Source organism: Seriola lalandi, unplaced genomic scaffold (genome assembly GCF_002814215.2).
Source record: "Seriola lalandi dorsalis isolate HSWRI2012SDOR001 ecotype SW California unplaced genomic scaffold, Sedor1 jcf7180002055008, whole genome shotgun sequence".
Lineage (NCBI taxonomy): Eukaryota > Metazoa > Chordata > Actinopteri > Carangiformes > Carangidae > Seriola > Seriola lalandi.
In genome coordinates, this window is record NW_019525551.1 from 4,391,287 (window position 1) to 4,406,262 (window position 14,976).

General features: G+C 37.6%; 1 protein-coding gene and 1 long non-coding RNA gene across 3 annotated transcripts in view; both read left to right on the top strand.

Annotated features, from left to right (window-relative positions):
* Positions 1-1,471: 1,471 nt before the first annotated feature.
* On the top strand, positions 1,472-12,062 carry rnf141 (ring finger protein 141). 2 transcript variants are annotated; one of them, XM_023397461.2, is made up of 6 exons: positions 1,472-1,626; positions 3,030-3,233; positions 5,308-5,416; positions 7,143-7,324; positions 8,564-8,671; positions 8,796-12,062. In XM_023397461.2, exons 2-6 carry the CDS (start codon positions 3,097-3,099, stop codon positions 8,944-8,946), a joined length of 687 nt encoding a protein of 228 aa, XP_023253229.1. In that variant the 5' UTR covers positions 1,472-1,626; positions 3,030-3,096; the 3' UTR covers positions 8,947-12,062. The 2 variants fall into 2 exon arrangements, with proteins under 2 accessions (XP_023253229.1, XP_023253228.1); XM_023397460.2 differs by having other exon boundaries at positions 1,481-1,638.
* A 437-nt stretch (positions 12,063-12,499) lies between these two features.
* LOC147817186 (uncharacterized) overlaps positions 12,500-14,976 on the top strand; it is a 69,132-nt gene continuing 66,655 nt past the window's right edge. Inside the window, exons 1-3 of the long non-coding RNA XR_015436569.1 lie at positions 12,500-12,912; positions 13,106-13,206; positions 14,440-14,555. This is a non-coding gene — a long non-coding RNA (uncharacterized LOC147817186). The remainder of the gene's footprint in view (positions 12,913-13,105; positions 13,207-14,439; positions 14,556-14,976) is intronic.

Consider the following 14,976-nt stretch of genomic DNA (forward strand, 5'->3'; position numbering starts at 1 on the left):
ATGAATCTTATATGGTCAAATAGACTAAATTATATTATTGACCTCTGTTATTGATCTCAAAGTTTATTAGACTCTTTCAGCACCATGTGCTGTTTAGATAGCCTCTCCTCATGTGGGAGCATTGATTTTTATTGAATGTTATTAGGTCATATTTATCGGGATTTACTGTGCATTTTAACCTACAGTGGGTTTATGAGAAAGCATATAAAGGTTTTGTATAGAAGTTATAAAAATCTACCAAAAAAAGACTTTAATGAAAAAAAGAATCTTGAGGAAGTGCAACAGAGGAGGGATATCTCCTTCAGCATGGACAGATATGAAATAGTATTGTTTATACAGAGTAAACAGAAATAACAACAGTAAAATTACAATATGGAGAAAATGAATAACAATATTTGGTAAATAAACAAAGTGCCAAGCTATATGAAAACCACGAATCTGTGAAAATTGTGGCCCTCTTCTCCTCAGGTCCGGAGGGTTACAGGTGTCACCTGTGCTGCAGGCTCTTCTCTGTGTGAGTCCTCTTCAGGTGAGGTGTATGCCAGCAGATAACAGATGGCCTGGCTACAGACAGAGCCAAACTCAAAATGAGATTTGGTGAAAAATAAATTTTTCACCAGGGAACTAAGTTCAGCTAACTTCTCTAACTCTGTGACATTTCATTGGGTTGTATCAGAAGTTAATCTGCTCCTTTTCTTTTTTTAATCATGCTATCAACAACCTGAGTCTTTATTTTAGTGGCTATTGCACATTTCAGTTCATACACATTTCAGAGTTCCCTCTCCATTTGCTCTCTGATGTCTTCATCTTGAATATACTGTATATCCTGAATATATCTTATATTCTCCTCCTTATATCTGTCCCCAAGTGGACCATTCTTCTCTCCTGCCTTTCAGTTGAATGCAGTTTCCCTGATCATATTTCTCTGCTCATTATATTCTCTACCTCTTGTTTTTTTTTCTTTTTTTTTTTACCACCTACTGCCTCCCAGACATTCTGTAGTTATGTGTAATCTTAACCAATCTCCCATCATCCTTCTCCTGCAGTTTATAAAATCAAGACAGTGCATGGCATCAAGGAAAATAACCACAAAACAATTATTTCTGAATGGATTTTAATGAATTTGAATTTTACTCATCCTCATTTTTCTCATTCATTATATGGTGTGCTTCTATTTGATAGACTTGACAGGAAATCACCTCAGCAGTAATAATAATAATAATAATGATAATAATAATAACAATTATTATTATTATTATTATATTCCATTTTATTTTGTTATCATGTTATTTAATTTCATTTTTTATCATTCATTTAACCTTACATCAGTGGAATTGGTTTTTATGTTTCTTTCATGATTTTGTTTTTAATTTGCTTCCGTGACTGAAGCACTTTGTAACGCACAGTGTTTCCACAATGTGTTCCATAAATGGTAAAGTGACGTACACTGCGACGTCATCAAAGAGCGATCGTGCGGCGTCAACCAAAACAGAAGCTAACAGCTAATGGTGAACTTCTGCCTCTGATGTTGACACTTTGCTCAGAAGCTTGTTTTTCTCTCCTCACGCCACATAAACACCTTTACCCTTCTTGTGTCCAGCGTGGCGTCGGCTCCTCCACTCTGAGGTTTGTTGAGTGGTGAGTTACGTGCTAAGTAAGGCTGCTCCTTGTTAGCAAAATTGCTGTCGCTGTTGCTATGGCATATAAATGGTGTTTGACTTGAGGTTCAGTGCAGGATTATGTTTTTAATTTAGGTCATGTTTTGAAAGAGTCAGCTAAACGTGTGAAAGCCAGAATAATGCTGTTATTCACTGCTGTGACGGCTGAGTTGGCTAACGGTCGCAGCCTTAGTTTCATTTTCAGTAGTTCGTTGTTATGTAATGCTAATAATTAAGCTAATACAGTTCAGCTGCAGTTCCTGCGAGTTTTTGAAACTGCTGATCTCCTGGGATTTACACACACAATAGGCACCAGAGTTTACTAAGAATAGTGCCAGAAACAAAAACTGTCCAGTGAGCAGCAGCTCTGTGAACACACAGAGAGAGAGAGAGAGAGAGAGAGAGAGAGAGAGAGAGAGAGGTCAGATGAGAATGGACAGACCGGTTGCAGCTGACAGAAAGACTACGGTCACTCAGATAACCACTCTTTACAACTGTGGTGAGCAGAAAAGCCACAGAGGGAACTACACATCCAACCTTGAGGTGGATGGACCACAACAGCAGAAGACTACGTCAGGTTCCACTTCCTGTAACAAAGAACAGAAACCGGTGGCTGCAGTGGATACAGACACACCAACACTGGACCCTTGAAGACTGGAGAAATTTAGTCTGGTCTGATGAATGTGGATTTGTGCTGATGCAGCAGATGGTCGGGTCAAAGTTTGAATCCATGGACCCAACCTGCCTTGTATGAATCCATGGACCCAACCTGCCTTGTATCAACAGTCCAGGCTGCTGGTGGTGTAATGGTTTTGGGGATGTTTTTTTGTCACATACAAATCAGTCTTGGTCTGAGTGTCACAGTCTCTCTGAGTATTGTTGCTGACCATGTTCATCCCTTCATGGCCACAGTACCATCTGCTAATGTCTACTTCCGGCAAGATAATGCTCCATGTAGAACACCTTTGTGATGTGGTAGAACAGGATATTGGCAGCTTGAATGTGCAGCTGACAAATCAGCAGAAATTATGTGATGCAGTCATGTCAACATGGAGCCTTTCCTCTGAGTCTCAGAGGAAAGTTTCAACATCTTGAGGAATCTATGACATGAAGACCTGAGGCTGTTTGAGTGCAAAGAGAGGAACTACCCAGTGTTAGTGTGGTGTTCCTAAGAATGTGCTTCTAGTAACATTAATGTCTCTAAAAGACAGCTAAGTTCAGACTTAACGACACCTGCTGGTGACAGAGCAAGTTTACAAGCAGATTGTATGGACATCCCTGTCAACAAACAAAAAAACAGGGGGGGAAAAGTGCAGAACATATATAAAACAGTCCAAACCAGATTTTCAAATACTATTTATTTCTCTCTAGGCTCTGCAGAACTGAATGAGGTGCGGTCTTCTGCCAGTGCTGTTTTGTAAGTGCTGCTGCTGCCAGGATGGGCCAGCAGATCTCAGGTCAGGCGGTGCTGACCCGTCTGCCTGAGAAGCTGGTGAAACACGCCCAGCTGGTACGTGACAGTGGCTACCTCACCTACGAGGAGTTTCTGGCAAGAGTGGCCGAACTTAACGACGTGTAAGTCACAGTCTGTTGAGGACACACACATACAGCTTTAATTAATGAAATAAACTTAATAAACTTGGCTTACATGTAGTGGAGAGGCAGGTTTGATTTGGAACAAACTTGTGTTCAGAAATGACTGTGAGGGGAATGTAAAGATGGAAATATGTGGCCTCACTCACTTCACAAAGGACACCTGGATGTTTTGTGGATTTTTTTGGCTAGTGTAGTTTAGTCTGTTCCAGTTGAGAGCTAAATTGCAGAGCTGCAGCACTCTTCCATCATCCAGCCTTTGGCCCATTTTATTCCCCAGGCCCATTAGGCCATGCTTCTGCCAATTTAATTTTAGCTCACCAGCTCTCAGAGATAGTGACAGAGATGCAGGACAATGTGGTTACAGTGAGCTAGTCTCAGTTGTTCCAAAAATCTCAATAATATGAAATGAAACAGAAGAAAAATAAACCCATCTATCCATTCACTATACTTGCTTATCCATGAGGCTGATGCTGGGGTTGGAGCCTATGACAGCTGTTATAGGATAATATAAGTCATTGTCTATGATTACCTATAGTTACAGAGGCTTCAGAAAGTATTCAGACTGTTCACTTTATTATGTTGTAGATTTAAATGTAAATAGATATATTTGGCACATTTCCCCATCAGTCTACACTCAATAATCCATTATGACAAAGTCAAAACATTATATTAAACAACAAAAAGTAAAATCTCTCTTTTACAAAAGACCCTCAGACCCTCAGACCCTCAATCCAGTCCTTTGAGGAAGCTCCTTTGGCAGCAGTTCCAGTTTCAAGTCTTTTTGGGGAAGTTTCTACAAGCTTTGCACACCTGAATTTGGGCAGTTTATCCCATTATTCCTGACAGATCCTCTCAAGCTCTGTCACATTGGCTGGGAAGTGTCTGTGAGCTGCCTTCTTCAGGTCTCTCCACGGATGTTTTATGGGGTTTAAACCTGGGCTTTGGCTGGGCCACTCAAGGACAGACAGAGCCTTGTCCTGAAGCTACTCCATCATTTTCCTGGCTGTGTGCTTCAGGTCATTGTTATGCTGAAAGGTGAACCATTGCCTCAGGTCATGTGCACTCTGGAGTAGGTTTTCTTCAAGGACCTCTCTGTATTGTCTGCATTCATCCTTCCATCAATTCTGACCAGTTTCTCTGTCTCTGCCACTGAAGATCCCCCCCATAGCCTGATGCTGCCACCACCATGCTTCACTGTGGGGATGGTGTTATCTGTGTGATGAGTTGTGCCAGGTGCCAGGTGCCAGACATAGTGTTTGGAGTTCTGCCCAGAGGGTTTTATTTTTGTCTCATTAGACCAGAGAATCTTTGTCCTCATGAGTCCTTTAAATGATGTTTGTCAGACTCCATGTAGGCTGTCTTTCATTCAAAGTGGTTTGTGCCTAACCACTGTAGCATAAAGGCCTGACTGATGGAAAGCAGCTGAGATGGCTGTCCTTCTGGCAGGTTCTCCCATCTCTTCAGAGAACTTCTGAAGCTCTGTTAGAGGGACTGTTGGGTTCTTGGTCAACTCCCTGACCAAGGCTGGCTACTCAGTTTGGCTGGACAGCCAACTCTAGGAAGAGTCCTCCTTCCATTTCACAATTATTGAGGCCACTGTGGTTGTCTCAATAATTGTGAAATGGAAAAAACAGCAAACATGGTGCACCTGAATACAAGACAGATTTTAGTTTTTAATTAGTTTGCAAACATTTCTAAAGCATATTTTCACTTCATCATTATGGGTTATTGAGCATAGATTAATGGGCAATTTTATTGATTTTAAAATCAAATCTACAATACAATTAAGAGTGCAAAAAGTATTCCAGCAGTAGAAACACAAGCAAACAGCAGTTTGATTAGATCAGTGGTAATATTGGAATATTAGTAGTAGCGAAAATACTGTTTTAGGGTAGATTTTCCACTATAACATTCAGCATGGCCAGAAGTGTAGTTAAGATTTAGTGAAAATCAAAATACAGCAGGAGTTTTTTAAATATTGAACAGTAGCAAACAGCAGTAAAAACGATGCAGAATGGTTGTGAAGTTGAACATACCCTTTTCCCTCTCTCAGTACGGCCAAGCTAGCTGCTGGACAGCAGAAGCACCTGCTGTTTGAGGTGCAGCCAGGATCCGATGCCACAGCCTTGTGGAAGGTGGCTGTCAGGATCGTCTGTACCAAGGTGAGACCAAATACCCTTTTACACATACATCACATGCCAACCTGAGCATCTGTCTACGAATTTTGATTTTGTGACAGAGAAGGGGACAGATGCCTTTGAAACTGTACACCTGAGAATTTTGATTATGTGTGGGAGAAAGTGTGCATAGATATACTCTTTCTAATGTTTGTGCCTGTTCAATAGAGCTAGACACATTAATCGGTTTAGAAAAAGACCTATTATCAAAAAGTAAATGGGAAAAATTTCAAACCTAATTAGAACTATTTGGTTTTACATACAAACAACATATAGTTTCGATGTGTGTTTAAAACATCTATGGTAAGATTTTAACTTGTCCCTCTTTGTCTGTGCAGCTTTTCTCTCTCTCTACATCACTCATTCATTCACTCTCTCTTCCAACAGCAACCCCATCACTAAGACGGACCAAAGTTTATCAGCTTATACAGTTAATCCAAACTAAACTTAAAATACAGTTGTTCAATGCAGCATTTTTCTTTTGTCTTATTTAGTTTCAGTGTCACATAGTAGTTTCTTTTTCACATTGCATCATCCATATCTCTGTTGTTTTCTGTCTTTTATCTGAGAGGTTGTAGCTCATTCTCAAAACGTTTTGAAACGAGAAATCTCTCAAATAGATAGGGTATACAGTGAAATACAACAATAAACCTGGTATATTTAGCCTGTAAACATGTGATTGTAAATGGCTGCCAAAATCCATAACCACAGCATGGGTTATGGATATGAGTATCTTATATCAAATTGTGACCAGCTGTATCTAATATTTTGTCTCACTTGCATGGGACTGTAAGTGCAGGCAGAAAAATATTTCATACTCTTCTTTCAGTATTCCACCAAAACACCATTGTGGTTGAGTCATTCTGCAGTTTAATTTTGAAGGGAACACACTGTTGAATTTGTGCAGCATTTCATGTTGACAGCATCACTACTTTTATTACAAATAACACAACAAGACTCAGCCTCTTGAGAGACCATTTACATGCAAACTATGACCAAAGAACTACACTGATTATCTGTGGAAACACTTAACAATGTTTGACTGTCACATGATCCTCAAATACTACCTCAGGTGCTTACAGGGATTTTTACGCAGAAATCACCAAATTTAAAGGATAATTTGCAATTTTCTATCTTACAAGGTTTTGCTCCCTGCCAGAATTTCTCCTGTTCATACTGGCCATTAAAAATCCTTCCTTTTGTGTTTTCAGTGTAAGTGACGGGGGACAAAATCTACAGTTCTCATTTTGTGGTAAAATGCGTTCTAAGGTTTATCTGAAGATAATATGAGACATTACACTGACTTAGACAAATCAAGTGATTATCTTCCAAAGTTATAGAATTTTTAGAATAAAATTTTCTCTTTGTGATTTCCTGAATAGCGTGTCCCATTCAGCTGCAGTGGAGGGGTAATAACTGTGGAAATCCTCCACTTCATTTGACTAATTTAGACCTCATAATAGCTTCAGCTGTAGACTGTGGATTCAGAATAACTACAGCAAGTAAAACCCTTAAATTTTCATGTAGGTAAAATGGAAAAAATTGGGAATCTGTCCTTTAAAGATTTGTAAAATCTTGACAAGATAGCATAACAGCTTGAATTATATAAACACATGGAACAGTGAAGGATTGTGGCTGAAGGGGTACATATCTACCCTAAACTACACCAGTGTGTCATATGAGTCACGTGTTTGCCCTTGCCCCCTCCCAGATCAACAAGGAAAGCGGTATGGTTGAAGCATCACGGATCATGAACCTGTATCAGTTCATCCAGCTGTACCATGACATCACCAGTCAGGCTACTGAGGTGCTGTCTGCAGAGGGCGCCAGCGAGGGCCCATCTGCCCAGCTCCCCTCCACAGACTCCTGCCAGGCCAGCATGTGGATGGGCAGGTCAGTTCCCACGATGTGATCCTTATCAAAGACGCCGTAACGAGTACAGTGTTTACCTCAGTGTATCATTTTGCCTTTGAACGGTTTTATTTACATTCATTATTTTACAGCAGAGACTCTGAGGACAAACTTAAGACCTAAAGGTTTTTTTTAAGTGTTTGAACCAGGCGTTTGTTGTTGGGTTTTCTTTTTTTTGAGGATCAAAGGAGTACTAGTAACCACTTTGTGGAAGCTTGTTGAAGTCAAAATAAACAATAAGAAAAGTACATTTATGATTACACTGGCTTTTGGTTTAAATTATCCTGTGGTTCACAGTTACTGTAGGTCTCATGTAAATAATATTTTTATGACTTGTCTGTTCAACCATGACACAGTGATTTAAGATAGAGCAGGACTAGTCATTATTTTTTATTGATGAGATCACCATGTCTAATGAGAAATTGGTTGCTCACAGTGACAGACTTAAAGATGATTATCAGCAACTTTGAGTTTTGTAGCCTCTTTTAGTTTTAGCTCATGTTTTGTGGTTTTCTGGACAGTTTACAGTCGCAGCAGTGTTTTTTTTATATATATATATATATATATATTTTTTTTTTTTTCTACTCGTCATAAATGACACTACAGCTGGACAACAGGAAAAGAGGGTCCTGAGTTGCCCTAGAGGCTGCTCAAATGATGAATTTTACAACAAATTTTTAAGTACAATAACTGATTATCCTGGAAAATGAATTGCCATCCATAGGGGGAGCTTTGGGCAGGTTGAGGAGGTACGTCTAAATTCTCTTTTTGTTTTTTGTTACTTACATTTTTATTCAGTTTCTTTTTCCAAAAGGTACATTGTACAGAACAGCAACAAGAATGCAATAGTAAAACCAATATTGCCAGCATGTTAACATATTAGTATCCATATTATAAATGTCATATGGGACATAGTGGTCTTGGATAAAGATAAATAAATAAAACTTAAAATAAGTAGTAACAGCAAAAGGCAGGCAAATGGTATTTTAAGCTGCAACTTGATCTTATCCTAGTATATACCTGTTCCATTTTGACCATCTTGCACATGTCTAAATTCTCAAACATTTTTATAACACAATATTTTTCTTTGGCTAAACAAGAGTTATCCAACATAAAGCAGTTAATTCCAAAATAAAATCTCCACTGCTTAGAAAAAGTGAAAAAAATCTTCCTTCTTTGAAAATAACTAGTTGAGCCCTTTCTGTTTGTGTTTCTGTGCAGAGTGAAGCAGCTGACTGATGAGGAGGAGTGCTGCATCTGCATGGATGGAAAGGCCGACCTTATCCTGCCCTGTGCACACAGCTTCTGCCAGAAATGTATTGATAAATGGTAAGATGATACAAAAAGCTTTTTTTGAATTTTGTAAACAGTTAATCTATTATCTTATAAATCCTTTTAATTTTGTCACAGAAAAGTTTTAGTACAATTATTACACACTCTTCTGTTTCTGCAGGAGTGGGCAGAGCCGAAACTGTCCGATTTGTCGCCTGCAAGTGACTGCTGCCAATGAATCATGGGTCATGTCTGATTTCCCCACAGAGGACGACATAGCCGGCTACATCCTCAACTTGGCTGATGAGGCAGGCCACCCACACAGGCCTTAACTTAACAAGTGAAATCGACCCACACCAAGTAGACTTTGCAACACAAAATGCCACTTTCACTGAGGAGGAGATATTTTCTTTCTCTAAAAAGCTAACAACGCAGAATAAACCAGCGTGGTTTCAGTGATAGATTCAGAGCATGAAACTGGTAATGCTTTATTTTAAAGGTCCCCTGTTCTCCAGCTGATTTCTTGGATACCCAGGAAATAATTCCCTATAAACTGGCTAGTATTTAATTGTAAATTACAAGGATATTTCCAAGGGCTTCAAAATTTGGTACTAAATATAAAGGACATGGAGAAAGTTATGGAGTACTTGCTGGTCTGTGGAAATTAGGTAGAAATATGTTTGTAAGTATGACAGCTGAGTGAATTTTATAGCATGTAGTGTGTTTTATTTGTTGTATCAGTTTGAAACACAAAACTAAGGAATATCCAATTTAGCTGAAAAGTACAGCTGTGTGAAACTGAATCTGTAATATATGGCAGTTGAAAGAGGAAGAGGAAAATTAAGAGTTTTGTTGATCTTTCTAGGAAACTCGGATACATATTGAAATCTGTCGAAACTAGGAAATTAGCTAGTAATGTAACCAGTGGGTGCTTTATAACTGTAGCAACTAACACTTTGTCCATTTCCCTTATAATTGCTACTAAATGGAGTGGGCCCATCTTTGAATCCTCTCTCAGAAATATCCAAGTAATTTACAACTAAATTCCAGCTAATTATTAGGAAATTATGAGTGAAGTATCCAGGAAATGAGCTGGAAAACATGGCATCCGTTGCCATGAAACCCTGTCTCTTTAAGTCCTAAAAATCCCAGGATGCTCTTTGTAACCCACGTATCGTAGATGTGGTGCTTTATGGGAACTGTGTGTGATAATATATTGTCTGAAGTGAAAATTCAGTATTTGTGGTATGCTATAATAAATTATAATCCTTTAATTTAACACACAGAATAACCAAAAGTACAGCTCTTACAGTACGGGATGGGTTGATTTATCCAACATGGGAGAAAAAGACAAACCAGAAACTTTATAATATGAATGCTCATCCAAGTTGAAGTTGCCTTTCATGTTAATATGAATGGGACAGAAGATGAGACTGAAGAGGTGAACTTAAGTCAGCTCTCATATTCAGAGAGGGATGATAACTATGACTCCCTATATAATCATATTTAAATTTAAAAGAATAGTTAAACATTTTGGAAAATATTTGCTTACTGTCAGAGAGCTAAATGAGATGATTGATACCACTTTCATGTCTGTTTGTTAGCTTGTTACCTGACAATAGCTCAGAGCCAAGAAATAGTCTGGCACACACCCCCCCCAAAACTTTAAACTGATGTTTTTATACTTAAATTTTTGTATGGATGTGTTGATTAGTGAGTTTTAGAAGTGTTGGTAGGTGAATTTTGATAGCTTTGGACAGCTGTTTCCCCTTGTTTCCAGTCTTAATGCTAAGCTAAGCTAACTGGCTCCAGGCTGCAGGCTGTAGCCTTCTGTACAACAGACAGATTTGAGAGTGGTATCGATCTTGTCATCTACAAATAAGCACATTTCCCAAAATTGCTTCTAGTGCAAATATAAGATACCAAACACACCACCTTTATGCCAGAGCATCTGGTCAAACTGTGAAGCCAAATTTATTTTCCACATGTAAAGCTGTTGTGTAGTCCGTGCAATGTAACCCTGCATGTTTATATCTCACATGACATGCCTTATGATCCGTGTTATGTGAACATGTTACAAACTGAAGCTCCGATCGACTACTGACCTGATGTAGTGATAGTATTTCAGGTGAACAGGACTAATTAGTTTTATATGATTTAATGACTTGACTTGCTCTGGTGTCTTCTTTGCTATCTGAAATAACCACTATTTGTCATGTATGCTGTTCTCAATCTTCTTAATTTTTTTAAAATATTTTTTTTCCATTCTATAATTGTATTAAGATTATTTTTGATCTGATTGCTGTAGAAGTACTGTAGTTCACAAGCCCAAAACAGCCATTCTTATCTCTGCTTTGTCATGCTGTTAATTCAAGATAATAGATTTAATGAGATAGGCAGCTTTTCAGTCACAACTGACATTTTGTAGGATCGCAGTTATGTAGAATTGAAAGCCACAAAAACAGTTTTGATCTTTTCTGCCCTGGTTTCCAAATCAAATAAATCACAGAGAGTACTTATAGTTAAGTGGACGTGGTTGTGATTTATGTGAACTGGATCCATGCTGAAGTATTTTATGAAATGTGAATATGTATTCATTTTCATTAGTGATAAATTTCTATTTTACTAAAATCTAATTCTTTATTTAAAGTTGTAGAGATATAAATTGCTCATTCAGTTTTATTTTGTGTGATATTGTGTGAGTAAATCAACTTTGCATTTGGTCACGTTTAGATATTTTAAAATGTTTTTCCTAGTATCAAACAATAACTCCATTCAATTATTCAACAGTAAAGTAACATACATCTTTTAATTTCACACAGTAGATATTTACTATATACCTTTTTGATTTCTGTTCCGTTAATAGACCATAAAAGAAATTTTATTGGACTGAAAGTAATTTTTGGTTGTCGATGCTGACAAATTGCACTTTGAAACTTCACTGTAGCTTTCTTGGTGTTTTTGCACAACTACAGAGGATTTTATCTCTGTGGTGGAAAATATTATCTGACACTGTAATCCAACAGCAGTTGAGACTTATCTGCACTAAAAAATGTGCAGCACTAGGCTTTTTTTCACCAAATTAAGCAAGAGTTTGATCACAGGCAGTCTGATCTAGTGGCCACATGACTGCATAGTCCATTGAGACGTTATTAAACATTTGATATGAGAAATGTTCATGATAGATTACTATAAAACATCTGATCCTGCATACACACATGTATGTTAATGTCTTTGAAAATGCCCTAAGCACACAAATTGCTGTGTAATGTAACATTTCAACCTTAAGGTGGTAGCATTATCCTAAATTGGACATGAGGCTTAGCATTATTGAAGACATTTTATTTGCAAAGTTGAATGAATGGAGGTGTATTAAAACTGAATTTACTCAGTTTATTATACTGTATTTATCCTTAATAAAGAGATACTCACTTTTTGCACTTTAAAAGACTTTGTGTTCTGATGGACTTAAAGGTTGACATCACTCTATCTTCACTGTCTTTTTATTTAAAAACAAGTTGTATAATTGACCATCTAAAAGGTTCATCTCATTTAAACATGCAACTGAAATCTTATGCAATAAAAACCTACATGCTGTCATGTACCAATGATGAAACATTAAAAATATGTGCTATATAGTTTTTTATTAGCATTTTTATGTCTTTGTTTCATACATTATTTCAGCACAGTACTGTGTAATTTCTCTTTATAGAAAAGTAGGGCAATATGGAATGTAATCCGGGGCAAGTATTTCATTTATGATTTTGACATTTGATTTTAGGATCTGCAGTCTTGTTGGATTCATTGTATATCTCAAATCAGATAATATTTATTGACACTTCGAGGTAACTCCAGATAAATGCAGTCAACAGAGAGGTGTAGCACTTTAATGAGTAGGATGATAATTGAAGAGAGGAAAGTATTTATTACAAATTACATGGACCAATTGTGTATTTTTTTTTTGTTGCAGAAGGTTGTTGTGATACAGCTTCTTGACATCATGGGGCTGAGTGGCGCTGTGGTCTGCTGACGAAGAAGAATGTGCGCCATTTTGAATTTAGATGACTGGGATTTACTCTGCTGTCTCTTTTGGCAACTTTACACAAACCTGACAGGACTTATTACACCTGGTGGAAGAGTTCACCTCCGCATTGTTCAGTTCACATTTGAACTATTTTACGTTTATGAAGTTTAGGAGCATCGACTATGGGAAAAGACCGAGATATGGTTAAGTCAAGCTAACGGCTAGGGTCTGTGAAGCACCTGCGGCTCATTGACTTCATCACGGCGGGATTAGGGTGTGTTGTCAGGGTCATTAAGTTATGAACTGTTAGCGAAGTGAGCTGACTGCAGGTCATTTCAATTGTGTTTAGGCCGCAGAGAGTGTACAAAAATTTAACTGAAGCAAATAACTGAAACATGGTTGACCTGTAAAACCGTTGGCATTTTCGTCCGTTATCTCATATTGTTCATTTCGTTTTTTATCCAAAGGAACTGTAAGATGTGTCATCTGCTTTCAACCAGTCCAGAGCGAGACGACAGTAAGGCGCACACCATTGGAAAGCTGTTCCCCTAAAGTCTGGACATTTCTGGTAAGTAAATTGTGTTTACAAAAATAATTAATTTTTTATTCTTCTTCTTAAAATATCCCCCCAACGTTAGCCATTGATTGCGTTAACGTTAGCTAGCTCAAAACCCAAACCTTACATATATCGATGTACAACAGGTGTCAGGTCGTCTAGATTATCTAAATTATATGGAAGGTTAATTAACCCTACATGGACATTAGGTCAAATACTAATTACAAATGAGTTTTTATTGACTTTAATACTAGTTAAAAGTTAGTATTTTTGTTTACAGCTGTTACTAGTTACTACAGGGTGCTGCTGAAGTTAGCTTCTGATTTGACAGTTCAGGGCAAATATAAGGAAAACTCATTTCACATTATTGAGCGACAGGTTCCCTGTGTTTTTGCATCTCTTACTGTTGTGAAAATGTGTTAGGCATCGTATTTAAAGCCTTAATGCTGTTTTAAACCCACTTTCAAATCTGTGAAAAACTTGATTCTATTGATGAAATCAAGTAAGGGAGAGTTCACTGCTTTTCTTCACTCTGGACCTCTTGATTAAAAAAAACCCACTGTACTTAAACAGATCTGACAAGGTTAAATGTAGCGTTTTTTGATCTAGAGGGTGAACTGTTCGCTCAATAATGCAAAATGAGTTTCAATCAAGTTTCCCCTGAACTGCCAAATCAAAAGGTAACTTAAGCGTCCCTTAGTAACTTCACACTTTAAATTAGGGTTTCTGTATATTTTTGATGTCACACAGAATGTAATTTAATACCTGTTTGATGGTAATACTGCCCAATATTTATTCCATGTTTTAGTCGATATCTGGCTTACGTCAAAAAAATATAGTTAATTAATCCTGACAAACATGACTGGACCTGGATAATCAGCAGGAAATGAATGGATGTTGTGATTAACCATTAAAAAATATCAAATTTAATCTAATTTATTTAAATTAATCTATGTCAGCTGTATGGTACAATAGTGCTAGGGATTTTCTACCCAGGTTTTGCTAAAATCACTAACAAATATTTTTTGTAATTAACATTGCGGCCTACAACAGGCTTGGAATTTTTTAAAGGCCTTTTGTAAATTATGTTAGGACTTGTTGATATCCCCTGAGGCTGTTTTTCTTTTTAAAACCTGCTGATACCCTGGTAATAGCTTTTGTAGTTTCTCCTGCTTTTGTGTGCTGACCATCATCTTTCTTTCTCAATGTGAAAAGCTCAAACACTAACCTCACTACCTTTTCCAGTTTTTACAGAGCGCCAAGAAGGCTGCAGTTAAACAATGAAATGACAAGATCCTTCACTACAAGTGTCCTCTTCCTTACGGCCAGCGGACACCAGATTACCACTCACTAATGTTAAGGTAGGCAGCTGCTAGTGTGAGAACATGTTACTTTATTTTACTTTAGTCTGAAAGTGAGCAGAACTTGTCAATAACTAATTTTATATAAAATGCATGGCAGGATTAACCTACCAGGTGACTCGTGGCAAATATTTGTTGTTTGGCTCCAATTGACCTCCACTGTACATGGTATTTTCAGTGTTTCCCCAAACATCCCAAAACCAACTAGTAGTCTAGAGATTTAATATTTGAGTAGTTGATTGACAGAAAATTAATTGGCAACAATTTTGATAACAGGTTGATCATTTTAAATTGATTTATAAAGCTAAAATATCTCTGGTAACATATTGTCGAATTTGAATATTTGTTAGTTTCTCTGCTTTCTATGATAGTAAACTCAACATCTTTGTGATTTTGACTGTCGGACTGAACAGACAGACAG